The sequence below is a fragment of the Terrapene carolina genome, unplaced genomic scaffold (genome assembly GCF_002925995.2).
Source record: "Terrapene carolina triunguis isolate 2854851 unplaced genomic scaffold, T_m_triunguis-2.0 Scaffold68, whole genome shotgun sequence".
In the NCBI taxonomy this organism is placed as follows: Eukaryota; Metazoa; Chordata; order Testudines; family Emydidae; genus Terrapene; species Terrapene triunguis.
In genome coordinates, this window is record NW_020664419.1 from 51,293,003 (window position 1) to 51,310,827 (window position 17,825).

At 37.0% G+C, this 17,825-nt stretch overlaps 1 protein-coding gene across 5 annotated transcripts in view; it reads right to left on the minus strand.

Annotated features, from left to right (window-relative positions):
• Window positions 1-17,825, minus strand: part of SCAF11 (SR-related CTD associated factor 11) — a 69,336-nt gene that overhangs the window by 36,421 nt on the left and 15,090 nt on the right. For 2 of the 5 annotated variants that reach the window (XM_024211875.3, XM_024211877.3), the window contains exons 2-7: window positions 17,094-17,148; window positions 12,249-12,329; window positions 10,797-10,957; window positions 5,509-5,586; window positions 3,965-4,062; window positions 2,278-2,342 (exon numbers count right to left, since the gene is read on the minus strand). In XM_024211875.3, the coding sequence (XP_024067643.1) occupies window positions 2,278-2,342; window positions 3,965-4,062; window positions 5,509-5,586; window positions 10,797-10,957; window positions 12,249-12,309 (463 nt within the window). In that variant the 5' untranslated portion in view covers window positions 12,310-12,329; window positions 17,094-17,148. Of the gene's footprint in view, window positions 1-2,277; window positions 2,343-3,964; window positions 4,063-5,508; window positions 5,587-7,064; window positions 7,116-9,612; window positions 9,953-9,998; window positions 10,019-10,796; window positions 10,958-12,248; window positions 12,330-17,093; window positions 17,149-17,825 lie in introns of those variants that run through there. The other 3 variants (XM_024211878.3, XM_024211879.2, XM_024211876.2) reach the window with 3 other exon arrangements.

The window sequence follows — 17,825 nt, forward strand, 5'->3', positions numbered from 1 at the left end:
GGGGGGGCGGCCGGAGGCTTTTTTGCCTGGGGCGGCAAAAAAGCCAGAGCCGGCCCTGCATACAATCTCATCGAGAAAGAGAAAGGCTGCTCAAACTATGTTTATGTTGTGATATATACTTTTCCACAAAGAATTTCTCAGCAGTCAATTGGAGAGATGCTAATAGAACTAAATTTATGCATTCCAGATTACCAAAGTTATTGAGTTATTTAGAAACTAAATAGATTATTAAAGCAATTCTTAAACTTGTTCATGGACCAATTGCTTATAGACCACAGAGATCAAGCTAGTCAAAGTAATAGCTCTCCTTATTTCCAACCACTAAACTACCTTAACGGACAGTGAAAAATACAACATCACTTTCCTAATATGATGGTAATAGAAATAATAAAATAAAATAAATACTTAGCAATGGCTATAGCTGCCACCAGGATGATATGCAATAATGAATGGGAGGAGAGGTGATACAAAATTGGGAATAAGAGAGAAAAGGATCCATGACACAATATTTCTTCCATTTAGTTATGGCCAACACTATGAAAGGATATGTGAACTCATGGATTATTGAAAAAAGTGACAATATAGTCAAGATACAAGGCTAATTTCACAAAATGTCCTTGCATACAATTTCCATTAATTGCACTTGGAGTTCTGAGGTTCTGAAGAGCCACAAAAATGATTCAAAGGCTGGAGAAAATTCCTTACAATGAGAGGCTTACATAGATCAATATGTTTAGTTTATCAAAAAGAAAATTGAGAGCTGATTTGATCAGTGTATACTTCCATGGGGAGAAATTACCAGGTACTAAAGGGCTCTTTAATCTAGTGGAGAAAGGCATAACAAGCACCAGTGCTGGAAGCGGAAGCCAGACAAATTCTAACAGGAAATAAGGCACACATTTTTAACAGTGAGCATGATTAAACACTGGAACAAACTGCCAAGGGAAGTAATGGATTCTACAACTCTTGATGTCTTCTAATCAAGACAGGATGCCTTTTTGGAAGGTATGTTTTTAATTAAACAAGGTACTGGGCTCAGTACAAGATAAATGGGTGAAATTTAATGGCCTGTGATATACAGGAGGTCACAGCAGATGATTTAAGGGCCCCTTCTGCTTGAAGTTCTATGAAGGTCCATAAAGCCTGCATTTCACCACCAGATAAAGAGAATGTTTTCCAATCACTTCAAGAGACAATCTAAGGGTATGTCTACACTGCAATAAAAGACCCATGGCACAGCTGCGGCTGGCCCGGGTCAGCTGACTTGGGCTTGTGGGACTACAAACTGCAGGTTAGATGCTTGGGCTTGGACTGGATCCTGGGCTCTGAGACCTCCCCCCTTCAGGGACTCAGAGCCCAGACTCCAGCCTAAGCTCGAACATCTGACCTGCAGTTTGTAGTCCCACAACCCGAGGCCCATGAGCCTGAGTCAATTAACCTGGGCTCTGAGACTCAGTGCTAAGGTTTATTTTTTTTTTTTTGCAATGTAGATGTACTGTAACAGATTAACTTCAATATCCCAAGCCAATTTTAACTCTATTTTATTAATAGCTATAAATAGTATCAACAAAGAAAATGTCACCTTGCAATTTTGTCTCTACATTATATCAGATTTAAATGGCTACTGTCAAGTAAAGGAAACTTTTTAAAATAACTGTTGTAGCACTTTAGATTAATAATTTTTTAAAATCACTGCAATACTGTTTACTTTCTAAGCTATCTGATAATGGCTTTTTCCCCAAGCAGGCTACTGTTTCAAAGGTTTGGCTGAATTTTGTGAACTAAAAAGAGCGATGCTGGTACTATTAACTAAAGAAAGGTTCTCTGAAAATGTCCCCCCAAAATACTGCTAAAGCAACTCAGTACTGAACTGCTATAACCTAGCTGTGGGCTTCCTGTTAGCAGAGACTGCCAATGTGTTGAATTCTGATAAACTGTGCAGTGGTTCCATGATGCAGAACACCACCTGGTAGGTTGAAACCAAATCCATTTCACTTGTGATATATGCCAGTTTCATTATGATTAAAACGAAAGCTTTCATATTAACTTTGCGTGGTATAGTGTATATATACTTCTATCATAAACATAAATTTTCCCTTTTCATCCAAATACTGAGCAATAGAAAGATGGGTTCCATTTGTAAATGTAAGTGATACAAGACTGATAGAATCTTAAAAGAATTATGAAAACGAAGGAAAGAAAGTAATCACAGAATATGAGGATGAGATCCAGGTGGCTTTACCAGTAACAACAAGAGAAAGAAAAATATCAACTTACTGTAGTTCTTCAAATCTTTACAGAGTTTTTCTATTAATGGTCCTTTGTCAGCACGTGCATTCCTTCTGTAATATTAATGAAGAGTTATTTGCAATAGCACCTATGGTTTCTGCTGCACTAGACACACACCATCACTGCCCTAAACAGCTTTAAAACCTTGGTAAATTTAAAGCACTTGGATTGCTAAGGATCAGACTGCAGGATCAGAGCCAAGATTTGCAACTTCACATCATCTGCAATGCAAAATTTTGCAATAACTGGCCCTGTTTCAAGCAATTAGTTTTATAATTGCAGAGAATCAAAACTCTCACTATATTATCAATTCCCAGATCAATCTGAGAACCATTGAGAAACAATGTAATGGGTATACAGACTATTTTATTTGTTACCATTTTTTCAAAGACCACCAAGTGAAGATCTTGCATGTTTTTAATTTTCAGCAAAACCTTTGCAGTTAATCTTTTAATAGTTTTAGAAATTTACAATTTAAAAAGGGAGTTTAAAATTTTATTCAGGAAAATACATCAACACTGGTTTACAAATAAACTAGTTTATTTTAAGAATCCAGTATACAGCTCTTGGTGAATTTGCTTACTATATTTTGGCACATAAAACTTCGTAATTTTTAGATTTGCATGCTTGCATATAGGAGAAACAGCTGCTAATTGCTTTCTGAGCTACTGTAAGTTCTGGAATCATAACTCAGTTGAAATAAGAAGCAACAAAGTATCATTGTCTCTCCTTCACTGTTCTATTCATAGATTATAATTTATAGTCAGTTTATTTTACTGTTGAATAAGCTCATGCAGTCGTGGAAGTAACAACCATAAACAGAGTTAAGTAAAGCGCCACACCACCAAACTGGTGCTTATGTCAATGGTGTAGAGGCTCTAAAATATACCAAAGATTTAATAGGACACTAGCATCCCTTCCTCCATATGGATCAGTAAAAACGAATAACCTTTTTTAAAGCAATGCCATATGCACCAGTTTTATCCATGATCAGGTTTTTTTCAATGTATAAACAGACAACTTATGTTCATCTGACTGTATTGCCAGAGATCCCATTAGCAAAGTAATGGAGGGGAAGTGCTTCCATTTTGGTGGCAATTGCTTTTCCCCCCCACAAGGGGCCATATCCATTATACATCTAAAGTTAATATTTTCAAAGCAGTGTAGGTGAGTTAGCCATACATCCCCTCCATTAAAATTAATGGAAGATGTGTTAAATCCCCAGCCTGGTTTGAAAATATCAACCTATGATTTTTCAAATGTGTAAATTCATAATTCATTTCATAGGCTGTACTAAAAGGAGAATCATGAAAATATTTTAATTTCACTGCAATCTACCCATATTTCTTTACTGCCTTGATAAAGTTACTTAGAAAAGGCATACATGCATGCAGTTAGTTGCCTTTTTGAAGAACCTCCCAGCCCAGGTTTCAACGGTTAACAGCAAATGTTGACTCTTAACCCTTTATCCAATATTTACTACAATCAAGCAGACACGACATCAGTGTCAAATTTATATACCACTTATGGGAGAATGGGACATTTGGAACTCCATATCTAAACTTATTAAAATTGGAAAAGATGCTCAAAACTACCTCCAATCTGTAAATTTGACAGCCATATTTATATTTGGGATTCATATATTACAACATATTACATTTAGTGCACCACCAACCTCATAAAGATTTTTGTATTCATGTGGTAATATTTTTCCTTATTGCAGCAGCAGTTTTCTTTTTCTCCCTTCTCCCTTAGTTGAATCTTCTCCTGAACCTGCAATAAAAAAAATAAAGTCAGTCTTGGAACTAGAGCGCACACTATAATGCATAAAAAATATTATTTGAAAACTAAAGCATGAGGACTTATTTATTCTTGACTATTACAAGCTATACCAGGAAAGTATGAAACTTCCTTAAGGGATAGCTATTTGGATCCCAAAATGTCCTGTCAGGTATTTTTACAAATCTTGATTTGATATGTAAGGACTTACTGGCCTTATCAATCATGCATTTAAATTCTGCAAGATCTAAGTGGTTACATAATTATCAACATTCAGATTTTCATAGCAAGTAATTCCATTATTATCCACCCAACTTTGTTAAAAAACAGCATTATGTACTACTTCCCAACCAGGAAGAGGTACTTACTGTAACTATGGTTCTTTGAGATGTGATACAGACACGTAATATACTTAGGTGTGTGCACAACCAGAGCACCAGAACCAGAGATTGCGCCTTCAGTTCCTTTGCACTGCCCCATATAAGGCGACTCTGATGCAGAGGCAATGGAGGGTGGGTAGTGGAATACATGTCTACATCACATCTTGTAGAACCAGTTACAGTAAATAACCATTTCTTCTCCTTTGAGTAGATGCAGATGTGTATTCCACTTAGGTGACTTGCAAGCAGTACCCCTCTTCCAGGAGGTGGGACTATGAGTCTATTGAAGTAGTACCGCCTTTCCTAAATTTGTGTCTACGCTGGTAGATGCGGCAATAGCATAATGGTCTGTAAATGTACGTATGGACAACCACATTACTGCCCTGCAAATGTCCAATATGGAACTGTCATTGAGGAATTTTATTGACATTGCTTACGCTCTTGTCGAATGAGCTTGTATCTGCTGAGGAAAACTTTATATTTTTTTTGCTAGCTACCTGAAAAACTACCTCTCTGAAAAACTCTCTGTGTGCTCCGCCACAATAGCTGTATACAGCTGAGCCTTTCACAGTTAGTCAATAAACTTAAACATCTGGTTGCGGCAAAGCTTCTTGATACTTGAGATTAATTTCAATTTTTACTGGTGACTGTATAGAACAGCAAAACCTGTACATACAAGAAGCACTTTTCTGAGCAAGGCTAATTTACATGCACATTTATGCAAGGTTAGCTTATAACAACACTTAAGTATTTTCTTTAAGTAAAGATAAGATGCAAGGAAAATGCCTATTTTGGGGGATACAAGGAGAGTGTCAAAGGATCCATATGAGATCCAAACAAAAGTAGAGCATTGTGACTCTATATCACTATAAAAGTTTGCTAAGAAAAAAGAGAGAACTTTTGTTCAAAAACAACTTAAATGTTATCAAATATTCAATATAGTTGGTAAAAATGCAGTGTATTTAATTAATGAGTCCTAGTAATTTATGAACAACAGGCTTCAGCATGGCCCACAAGTTCCTACAATTGAAATGTATTTGAAAAAGAACTCTGGACTTACCTTTATATGGTATTTTAATGCACCAAGCTGATATACTGTTTGAAAAGGTTTGCGATCAATCGGACATGAAGCCATAATCTGAAAGAAGATTTTTTCATCTATTATGATTTACTCTAAACTAGAAAAAAATCTCAATTTTCTAGACTTTTAATTCATTTAATTATCCTGGGCTTCTTAGCAGAAATCTCTCACCCTCTACTAGCTGCTCAGCTATTGATAGCCTCTCACGGGAAAAAGAAAAATAGTCCAGCCGTAGAGGATTGGCTCGGCTCCAATAAATATGGGAAGTTGTTATTGAAAAATTAACACACTAATTACGTACCCAGAAAAATAGACAGAGGGCAAATGGAGACTTTCATATTTGGTTATCTTTTATTCAGTACTCAGAAAAAGTATGTTCACCTGTAAAATAACCCAGCACACTTGTTTATTTTTAAAAAATAAAAATAATATTTGATAAACATGCCTATTCTGTTCAATGCCCAGAGATTTCATTCAATTTAATAAGATCAATAGAAACATGTCTTAGGTGTAAGGAGGCTCGGCTCACTCTGTAATATGGTAACACTTTGTTAAAGAAAGATCTAATGACTATATTCTTATATGATGTGTGTCTAAACAAAAGCTCACTGACACACTAATTATGCATCCGAAGAAGTGGGCTGTAGCCCACGAAAGCTTATGCTCTAATAGATTTGTTAGTCTCTAAGGTGCCACAAGTACTCCTGTTCTTTTTGCGGATACAGACTAACACGGCTGCTACTCTGAAACACTAATTATTGTGTGCAGTGTAGTTGTAACCATGTTGATCCCAAAATATTGGAGAGGCAAGGCGAGTAAGGTAATATTTTTTTATTGGACCAACTTCTGTTGGTGAGAGACAAGCTTTTGAGCCACACCTGAAGAAGAGCACTGTGTGGCTCGAAAGCTTGTCTCTCTCACCAATAGAAGTTGGATAAATAAAAGATACTACCTCACCTACCTTGTTCCTCTAATACTGATTATTTTGTTTCTGATATTTACATGGCAAGGATATGTAAACCTGTTAAGATTCCCTAAACAAAGTACAAAAACAAAAATGAAAGTAATTTGCTTGAAACATGCAATGTTATAACTTTCTCATATTAACTGATTTGCATTTATTACCCTAGTAAGATTTAACCAACCATCATAAAAGCTGTCATGTACAGACTCAATTTCATCCAATCATTGAACTTTTCTATAAGGACAAAACTGCCATATGTGAAACAGAATGTACCAAAATATCTAGATATTTTTTTCTTCACAGATGTGGGGTATCAAGGACACTGAATAAAAAAATACTGTTTCTGAAAAAAGTTTATCAGCTTCAACTCAGGATCAGCACCTTGCTTAATATCACAACACTTAGATATATTTATACTGAAAACAACGATATGTTTATTACCAATGATTCAAGAGATCGTGAATAAGGATAATGGAAAGAAAAGGTTATATTTAAAACAAAAATCATAACATTTCTAGAGACTAAACTTAAATATTAGGTTAGCCTGTCTAATGAAGTTAACCTCACTCACAGCCTTTTGAAGTATCTTCAAACCAAAACCGTCCATGATCCCATTTTCATGAGTGTAAAGGCACTGCACTTTTACTTCCTAGGTACAGGATGATGGGATGTCTTTTTTGTTCCCAAAATATGCTCCAGTGAACCTTTAAAGGGTATCAAGATAAGGTTCTCTTCGCCTGTTGTATTTCTATACCTGTTCGTTCCTTTTTGAAATTCTTACAATCCTTCATCTGCATTTAGCTTTGATGGTTGACCAATTGTGAATGAGATAAAACTTTATTTACCTGTCTCTGTTAAAATGTAAATTAACATCTTTTGTCTGAAAGGAAACCTGCTTCTCCACCTCTGCTGTGATACAGAACGTATTTTCAGCAGACATACATAACTCCTTAAATAGCATCTGTACATACATTTCACAACAATGACCAATGTGACCCTGGCTTTCATTTAAGCCCACATACAATTTTCTCTGGGGAACCAGAATATACCTACCAGAATCAGAATATTCTTGTAACCCCCTTGGCCAGCTGGCATTCAGGGTTTCTTGGGTCATAGCATATATATGAAAAGTTCACAGAACTCAATTTTTCTATAACATGTGACCATGGATATAACAGTTTATGTTCATATAGTGCCTTTCATACCAAAAGGATCCCACAGCTCTTTACAAACACTGTACAAGAGTTACTTTGCCCACTACTAAAAGATAGCCACCTCTCCAGTGGAACTCATCAGCTTTTTTATGGTGCATAGCATCATTATGATAATTTAGTATAGGAAATGAAGTTCATAACTAACTGAAATGTAAATGTAATTAACTAACTGTAATGCTGTTCTCTTGCTGCAGAGAGGAAATGGTTCCTACCACTCTTAGTCATTAGTCTCCCTTTGCCCCCATCTAATTGGATTTGGCCTCTCACAGACCCCTGCCACTCTTCTCCTTCTGACTTATTCTTTTACCTTACAGCCTTCCTTGTATCACCACTACCCTCCACATGATAAAGCTATCCTCTGCTTCTCCATGGATTAAACCCTGGTGGGAGATTGTGTTACTTGCCTGAGTGCTGAAGTAACAATTCCAAAGTGCTCAGTGCCAAACGGAAGAACCTATGCAACGGAACAGAGGATTCTTTAAGATCTTCAGAGACTACCTTTCTATTTATGCTCCTGATCTAGTGGTGGCTGAAGAGCCGTGGTGTCACCAAAATAAAACTTAAATAATGGAGGACAAGACCTGACTAGAAATCACAGGGGCATGCAGAATAGATACTAAAGCAGAGTAGGTGCTGAACAGGAACAATAACTGAAGAGATGTATCTTCTGTGGGAAACCTCTTGCTGACCTCTGTCAGGAGGAAATGAATAAAATGTTCCAGGATGATAGTTAAGTTCCATAGTGAGATAAAACTGTCAGATATGAGGATGAATTTTGGTGGGTACCACCTGACTCTTGCTAGACAGCTAAGATCCAGGAGTAAGAATCCTACAAAACAGCTTCACAAAAGTAGAATTTCAAGGTGAGTAACATTCTCTTAGTGCTGTGTACTAGTCTTTTCTCTCCTAGGACACTACTCTAGCCCCACACAATCAGAGCAGAGACTGGGAAGAAATCAGGAAACCTTTCTTTTTAAATTTTCAATTTTTTAAAAATAACAGCAGAGCTTAACTGTAAAATGTCATTTGTCATTGTGTATATACTAGTGTTGGTTCCTCTGTGGTAAATAAAAATGACAGTAGTTCAAGTCATGTTGAGCAACACTTTTTATCCTTAGTTGTTTTTATAGAATATATTGAAAATAGGCTCCATTTTGGAAGGTGGGGGAAAGAGGAGAGTCTTTCAGATTAGAATTTTCAGGTCACTGCTTAGTTTTTTTCCCACCCCATGCATGTAGCTTTGCCTTTAAAATAAACCTAAAACCTTCAGGAACTTGTATACAGTGGTATAAAACTAGTTATTGTACATTTCAAAGAAGATACATTATTGTAATATCTTCTGTATTCCGAATTGGGTGATTTCTCATAACTCATAAGTTAAAGTAATTGATAGTTATTTATAAATGAATGATCATACAGAAGGATCAAGGTAGGCAAGCAAATATTAAACTACTTCTTCACCCAAATTAAAAAAAAAAAAAAATTTAAAACTAACAGTAAATATTTAACACTAATTAATTAGGAAAAGTAGTGACCAAACTATATGACATTATCATACTGCTAGTGGCCAAATATAAAATATACTTCTATAAAACCACTTATAAATTTCCCCAGCAATGGCATTTTGGTATCGCCCCACCACACTTTACAAAGAAATTAAAAATTATATTTATATAATTACATGGGCTGAAGGGATCCCGCAGCCCCAGAGGAGAAAGGAACCTTCATAAAGTTATTTATTTGAGGTTTGACTTCCACCCCGCACTTATCTTTAGCCATGATGGAAAAAGCAGACAGGTCCCCATGGCAACTAACAAAACTTACAGAGAATACAAGCAAACTGAAAAGATACATCTTTATCTATCTTAGATAATTAGACTGTAAGCTGTTTGGGGCAGAAATCACCTTTTATTCTGCTTTTGTATAATGCCTAGTACAATGGAAGTCTCAATCCTAATCAGGCCTTGTAGATGATACCTATATACAGTAGAGGAAGGCAATGACAATAAGAAAAGCTATTACAGAGGGGAATAAAAGGGCAGAGATCTTATTTTCTAAACATATGATTAGTGATCTGGTAAAGCATGCATTTAAACCAAAAATCTCATTTACTCTAGCAAGGAGGATTGTATAGAAGAAAACTCTCATAGGTCTGTATTGTACTGAATGAGATAAACTTAATACTAACTCAAAAGGACAGTATTTTTTTTAAAGAAAACAATGTTTTTTTTTTTACACTAGCAACCCAAGCCAGCAATACACAAAACAAATGATCCACTGCTTTTACCTACTTTCAGATGAAGCTAGGTTTGACAGTCTTGGAAAAATAATAGTTTTGCTGCAGTGGATTCAGTTCTTGCATAAGTGTACACTAGATACAGAACAGAATTAAAAACCATGGAAAAGAAAGTTAAGGACAGAAAAAAGTTTTCTACTTACTTTAGACAAGCAAACAGAACCTAAACATAATTACTGGTTACAGAACAGAGAAACTGTGGTTGTGATTTTAATCTTACACGTCAATTCTTAATATGACCACAATGAAGGATCTGGAGGAAGCAACATTTCTTAATAAATTCCTGGAGAGCAGCATCAAGCTAGAGAGTTAGAAAATGAAGCCCCATTGTGCTAGGTACTATACACACACCTATGAAAACAATGTCCCTGCCCAGAAAGGCTTACAATATAAGATAAGGGAAGTATAAGTAATTAGTGGAATGGGATTCAATCGAACAATTTTTATATAATCAGCAATCGCAAATATAAAGTGGAGATTATCCCCATCTGCCCATCAAAATAGCCATAATTAACGGGCAAATTTCTTGTAGGCATCACAAGAGATGGGAGGTCTTGAGAAAGTCTGATACATTAAATTTGTTTATAAAAAGTGCTAAGTAGCTTTCTCCACTGTTCAAATAGAAAATGTAAATAATTTTGAAAATTTGAATCCAATTAGAACACATACTCATAGATTTAAGTAAATGGTCAAAGTGATTAGTGACTACTTTACTTGAGCAGCTAATCAGTTATTTTTCCCATTAAAGATTTCAGACACACAGAACACATTACATCTTTGTTCTGAAACTTACTTCAGCCCATTTAAGAATACAGGTCATGCAGAAGAAGTGCCTGCAGTTTTCAGGAAAACCAACCTCCTGTTCTAAAAGGCAGTTTAGACAGATCGGGCACCTGTCAGCTTCATCATATAACACAGCAGTAGGACAGGAACAGCTTTCTTCATTCTCTTCACCTGTTATTAACATTGACACTTTCAATTATTGTTCATTTCTGGAACTACATTAGATTTGAATACAACAGTTTGGGTTAAAAATAAGTGTGCTAACTCTTAACTGTACATATTTGCATCTTCCTGATGTACTCAAGTTTAATATCTTGTATTTTTTGTAAAGGTAACAACTCATCTAGTTGTAGTAAAGAGCAGAGTGGCAAGTCAATTATCAATGTTTCAGTTGTTTAGTCAAGCTGTTGACCAAAACAGTGATGTTAAAGGAATTTTAACTTGACTGGAAAAAACCTGAAGAGCCTGGCAACCACATAATCCTTACCAGTATTCTCCATTCAAAGGAATGGAAGTTAGCTCTACATTTGTTTTAAAAAAATATAAACAGAGGGATCATAGGGCTAGATGAGTTCAGTAATTTAGCCTATTTTATTTGGAATCAATGCACAATGTAAAAATAGTTCCCTTCTGTCTAAGTCCCCACTCATATGCTTGTGATGTCTGGGCATAATGGGATGAGTTAAGCATGTCTCCGTTCTAATACCTTGTAAATCAACAAAAACATCTATCCTTAACTTTAGCTTTTTTTGTACTTTCATTCAAATTAAAATTATTTTTTCACATGACTTCCTCCTGACCTATTAAAATATCTACTGTGCATGCTAAATGCAGCAACGTTCTTAATTTTGTTAAATCAAAACTTATTTTCAAATCAAACCAAACTGAATTCAACCCATAGTTCATGATAGTCAGAAAGGACTAGTTTCATGACATGTCAACTTTAAAGTTTTCACACAATATATTAATTCCTTCACTCAAAACAGTGTTTTCATGTTTTCCCACTCACCCATAACTCAAACACAAATGAAGAGATGTTACTCAAATTTACGAAAACTACATTGCTATTAAGTTGCAAACACTACTAACCCAGGGCTGGCTGGGTTAAGTTGCAAACACTACTAACCTGCCTGCAACTGACTGAGAGGTCTGTTTCTGTTTCTAGAACTGTGATCAGGTTGAACATGTTGCTGTAAAGGATTCAGGGACCTTCCCAGGTAGAAGAAAAAAAAAACAACCAAATTTTGCTAACCAGTGTAAATTTACAGATTAAATTCTACAACCTACAATCTACTAATTCAGAGAAAGATCAAATACAAAATCTAAGCACATTGCTTGAACCTGACTACTGACAATAAAACGTTTTAATGTTTTCCCTAAAATTTTAATTCCAAACATTGTCACTTTATTATAGGACACCACACACAAAAGTTACATATATATACACATGCATAAAAGTTACCTTCCATGTCTTCATGTTTTTGATCCTCAATATTTGGAATACATTTTTTTTTGTTCTTCATCTCTACTTGGGAAATACAACCTGAAAAATATTGAAGTAACAATTTAGTTTCGCTTAATATATGTTTTACATTCCAATTAAAGAAATTAACCACTATCAACTTTACAAAAGAATTTCCAGTGCTCGCCACTGTTTTATTATAGAACTTGGAGAGCAGAGGTATCTGCCAGACAGAGAAGCAGAATATGGACCATTTAATATGCATATTTTTGTAGCCTGTTTTGATCTCAATGTCTCACTGGACCAGCTCAAGTAGGTGGCTACAGAAATAGTTTAGCCACTGTAAAGCCAAATAAAGAATATCTTTTTTTAATATCAAAACTAGTATTAATACAACTTTACACCTGATATTTTATAGGTGAACTACAAAACAATTTTTAATAAAATATCCCCCAAACTTTTGTAAGATTCTAAAAGGAAAAGTAGTATTTTTTATTAAGAAAAATGTGTTCTTCCTTGAAAGTTTCCTTGATAAGTTGGCCCCCTTAGTTCTCATAAGTAGGCTTCTCCATCTCTAGCAAAACTGTAGCAACTATGCTCTGCCATTCCTACTCAGCAGTTGGGGGCGGGGCAGGGGAGGGAGGGAACAGCAGGATTTGGAAATCACTTAGATGTATATGGAGGAGCGAGAAGAGATGAAGATGATGCTCCAAGCCTGAAGAATAGACATAGTAGCATGACTACAGTGAGAATTAAGAGGGCTTAGGAGGAAGATGTTTTAGCCATGCTGAGTTGAAAGTGTTGTCTTGACATCCAGAAAGAAATGTGAATGAGGCAGGCTGAAATATGAGATTTGAGACAGGTCACAAGTGCAGGTATAGATTTAAGAGTCACCAGCATAGAGGACACAGTTGACACAATCACCCAGAGGGAAAGGTGTCAACTGAAAAAAGGAAGGCCTAGAAAGGTCCCTGGGACCTACAACCCATTCACTCAGACTGCACTGATGTGATACCACGTAAGAAATAAACAGGTTTGAAGGATGGCCTGTCCACCGAATCAAGAGCTAGACCTATCCCAGGTCGTCTTAGCTGAGGATGGAAAATAGGCGTCTCTTCCTCTCTATCTTTCTCTCTGTGAAGGGTCTCTTTGTTTAGGTCACAAGGTGATGCCTTGGAAAAGTAATACTTGCTGCGAGTCACTAAGAATTGTGTAGCAGAATCACCCTTTCCTCTTGCTGCATCTTAGATTCCTAAGTCTTAGAGGAAGAGGAGGGTAAAACCCCAGTAAACATCCAAGTTTCCAGGAGAAAGGCAGAAGTTGGAGACATTTTATAGTTTAAAGTATGTTTATAATACCCAGGAATGTATTCAATTCATGTCCCATGTGCCTGTTGCCAGGGCCAGTTAAGAGATAGATTTACTGATGTATCTAGGTATGAAGCCTGCTTGCCTGGAAAGCACGTAGATACAACTGACTAATTCTGGTACCACAGAGGAAAAACAGTCCTGCAGCTGAGGTGGATAGAGGCTATAAGAGGGAATGAGTGTGGGAGAGGAGGTGACTTACCCTCAGTCTATGGAGGGAGTATGTCTACACTTCAATTAAAAACCCACGGCTGGCATGTGCCAGCTGACTTGTATTCATGAAGCTCAGGCTTCAGGGCTGTTGAACTGCAGTGTACACTTCCAGACTTAAGCTGCATCCTGAGCTCTAGGACCCTCCAACCTTGCAGGGTCCTAGAGCCCAGGCTGCAGCCCAAGCTCAGAAGTGTACACTGTAATTAAACAGCCCTGCCACGGGTGTCTAACTGCAGCATACATATACCCTTTCTAAGCCATAGCTCACTTTCCAAGCAGCTGCAGCTGCTCTAAGGCCATTTGCTGTAACATGGTAACCTTCCCTTCTCTGAACTCTTCACCACTATCCGTGCTGCTTATTACACCTCTACCTCGATATAACGCTGTCCTCGGGAGCCAAAAAAAAAAAAAAAAATCTTACAGCGTTATAGGTGAAACCGCGTTATATTGAACTTGCTTTGATCCACCTGAGTGCGCAGCCCCGCCACCCCGGAGCACTGCTTTATGACGTCATATCCAAATTCGTGTTATATCGGGTGGTGTTATATCGAGGTATGGTGTACTAAGATTTGATGTTTATGTGCGCTTGGATTCCCATTTGCAGCAGTCCCCTTCAACACAGCTAGTAGCTCTTTGTTGAGACTCCCCCTGCTTCCCGGCTACTCCCACATGCTGTTTTACCAATCTTGTGGTGAGAACAGGAAGGTGAGCAGCACTGCTGCTAGTGGTCTTGTGCAGTGCCATTTAATTGGCTACTTCAGGCCACTAAGGGCGTGCCTACACAGGGAAACTGACTGGAATAGCTACTGTGGAATAAACTATTCCAGAACAGCTAGTCTGGAATCTCTCTCTACGTGGACACACTTATTCCAGTGTAAGAGTTTCCATACAGTGACCTATTCTGGAATAGCTACTGTGCTTTAAATTCACACCTTACCTTATTCCAGAGCAACTTCCCCATGTAGACAAGCCCTAAGTCACTGAATGTCCAGAGTGTGCTCAGAGGGGAGCCTCAGGAGTAGATTTCAAAATAGTAAAGCTATTATGGGAGTATCTTCTGGTTCTCTGGCTCTCAGAAGAGCACACAGGGAGAGTGTTGAGAGGGGCTTTCTGGATCTAGCATCAACAGTGATTAACACCTTTGCTGCTTTCCATTTGCTGTCAGGACAGAAAGATCATGTGTGAGAACAGGTGTGTCTAAATACAAAGGAGAAATGTCATTAATGTGTTTTTAATCAAGATTTGTGATAGTTACCATTTCCTTTAGCTCCAGATAAATCTAGACTGTTTACTCTACCAGAATGCATAATGTTTCAAATCAAAGGTTTGAAACAGCTTTTCTATTCTAAACCCCTAATTTAATTCCCTTTGTTAAGGTATCTGGTGTTGCTCACTCTGGAAATGAAACCAGACATCTGCAATTTAGATTTTTCAGGACTTCAAATAGTTGTGTTAAAATAGAACACTTGTTATATTTTTAAACATTGTACTTTTCCCTTTTGGAAATGTACAAGTATAATCAACACCTCTGAAGCTCTCCTTTAAACGCACAATAACCATGAAATTCAAAGTTATATGGTTCCCACAGCAACTGTACCTAGCCAGCTGTTCACACCGCTCTCATATGGTGCTAAATTTTCATCCCCTTGTATTTAAATGATTGCCTAGGAAGGAGTACTGCAGAAAGGGATATGGGGGTCATAGTGGATCACAAGCTAAATATGGAGTGAGCTGTGTGACACTATTGCAAAATAAGCAAACATCATTCTGGGATGTATTTGCAGGAGTGCTGTAAGCAAGACACGAGAAGTAATTCTTCCGCTCTACTCCATGCTGATTAGGCCTCAACTGGATTATTGTGTCCAGTTCTGGGGGCCACATTTCAGGAAAGATGTTTGTTTAATTTGTAGAAGACTGTGAGAGGATATCTTGTTAGAATATGTGCAACGTGCCACAGGTGGCACGTGACTAGGATTCATCACTGAATTTGGTCAGCTGGTTGGATCCTATCTTCCCCGGCTCGGGCTGGGTACTGACAGGTAGTAATGTGAATACTGATCCATGCCCTCCACTATTTTCAAGTACATAAAAGGTTGTTACAAGGAGGAGGAAGAAAAATTGTTCTACTTAACCTCTGAGGATAGGAGAAGCAGCAATGGGTTTAAATTGCCACAAGGGCATTTTAGGTTGGACATTGGGAAAAACTTCCTAGCTGTCAGGGTGGTTAAGCACTAGAATAAATTGCCTAGGGAGGTTGTGTAATCTCCATCACTGGAGATTTTTAAGAGCAGATTAGACAAACACCTGTCAGGGATGGTCTAGATAATACTTAGTCCTGCCATGAGTGCAGAGGATTGGACTAGATGACCTCTCCAAGTCCCTTCCAGTCCTATGATTTCTATGATCACTGTACAGCAGATGGATAAATGTATAGGACAGGAAGTGCAAAATACTGTAATCATCTGCAAGGGGAGTTACCAGAATGGCAATTCAAGCAACAGCACCAGGGTTAATGCCCCATCTCTCAAAAAGTGTCTTGAGATCTTTAATGACAAAAGTGGTACTTAAAAGTGGTAATAGCATAAACTCCAGAGAAGCAGCCAAGTTTAGGCTGACAGGCAAACCCACCTGTCAACTTTCAAGCCTCCAAACATGAGTTGCAGTAGTTTTAATCCCTAAGGTCCTCAATTTTGGCAGCCGACCCATAAATTCATGGTTTACTGTGATTGAAAGCATGCATTTTTTACCGGTGCTTTGTCGGTCTGATCTGTTCTTATGAACAAGTATTCTGAAGTGTTTTGAGCAGAAACCTTGTCAATGTCAATACACTGCCTAATATAAAGAAGAAGGCATGGACATCATGGAACTGGAGAGATGGACATAACTTAAGTAGTAGATTTGTTGGGTTTAACGTTTTTTTTTTTTTAATTTTTAAACAGCATTTGTTTTGGAGATTTCCTAGCAGGAAAAAAAAGTACTGAATGTTATTCTAAAGAAACTGAACATTTTGATGGAGAGAAGCTACAGGATTACAGCTGATTCCAACAAGGTTGATACATTTCTAATCTTATTCCTAGTCATAAACTGACCAACATTTTCAACAACAAAACCAACACAAGAGCTGTTTGCTTTTATTTCACTGAAAAGAAGAATAAAAAGTTATTTCATGAAGGAACTTTGAAAGGCTATTTTTCCCACCTAGTTTTAAAAGGGTACTACAAGGAACGGAGTAGTAACACAGTTAAAGATTTTTAAGGGCACTTACGTTATGTTAGCATCCAAGGAGTCTGGAATGTGTTCAACAACTGAGTTTTGATGAACTGTGGAAAACAAAGAATTTTAAGAGCAAATTAAGATTTTTGGAGGAAGGTAGGGAGATGAAAGGACTGTTAGAAGATGAAGTACTTCTCTTCCCCAAAACCAAATATCTTTCAAGTAAACAAACTTTGAGAATGTAAACCTTAAGAATATTTTAGTAGCACTTCTCAGAGCTCACGTTATTGCAGTTGTATACCACATCAGTTTAAGTTCTTATTAGAGAAAATTTGCATTCAATATTCATCTGTCCAGTTTCCTCAGTTTCTTAAACTTTTCTGATTTTGCATGCAAATTGTGAATGTCCAGTAAGGTTAAGACACATTTCTGAGAAATTTTCTATTTGAGTTTTAATTATAGCAAATTTTGTTGACTGCCTTGCACTGCACAATGTATATGCAGCTACAGTCATCCAGGTGTTGACATGGAATATTCAAAAACGAAATGAGTGTTTGCAAAGAGTAGCAGCAAAGATGACATCATGTAAGTATTCCAAAACCAAGAGAAATCCATGCTAAAAATTTCCATTTCCTTTACAAGATAAACGTACAAAATACGTTAAGAATAGTAGCAACATTATAATTGAGAAGATGCTTTTTCAGGTGCTTATAAACTTTCTGTAGAAGTTACCTTTTGGCATGTAATTTCTTGTTTAATCTCAGTCTAGAGATGAATTGTGGGC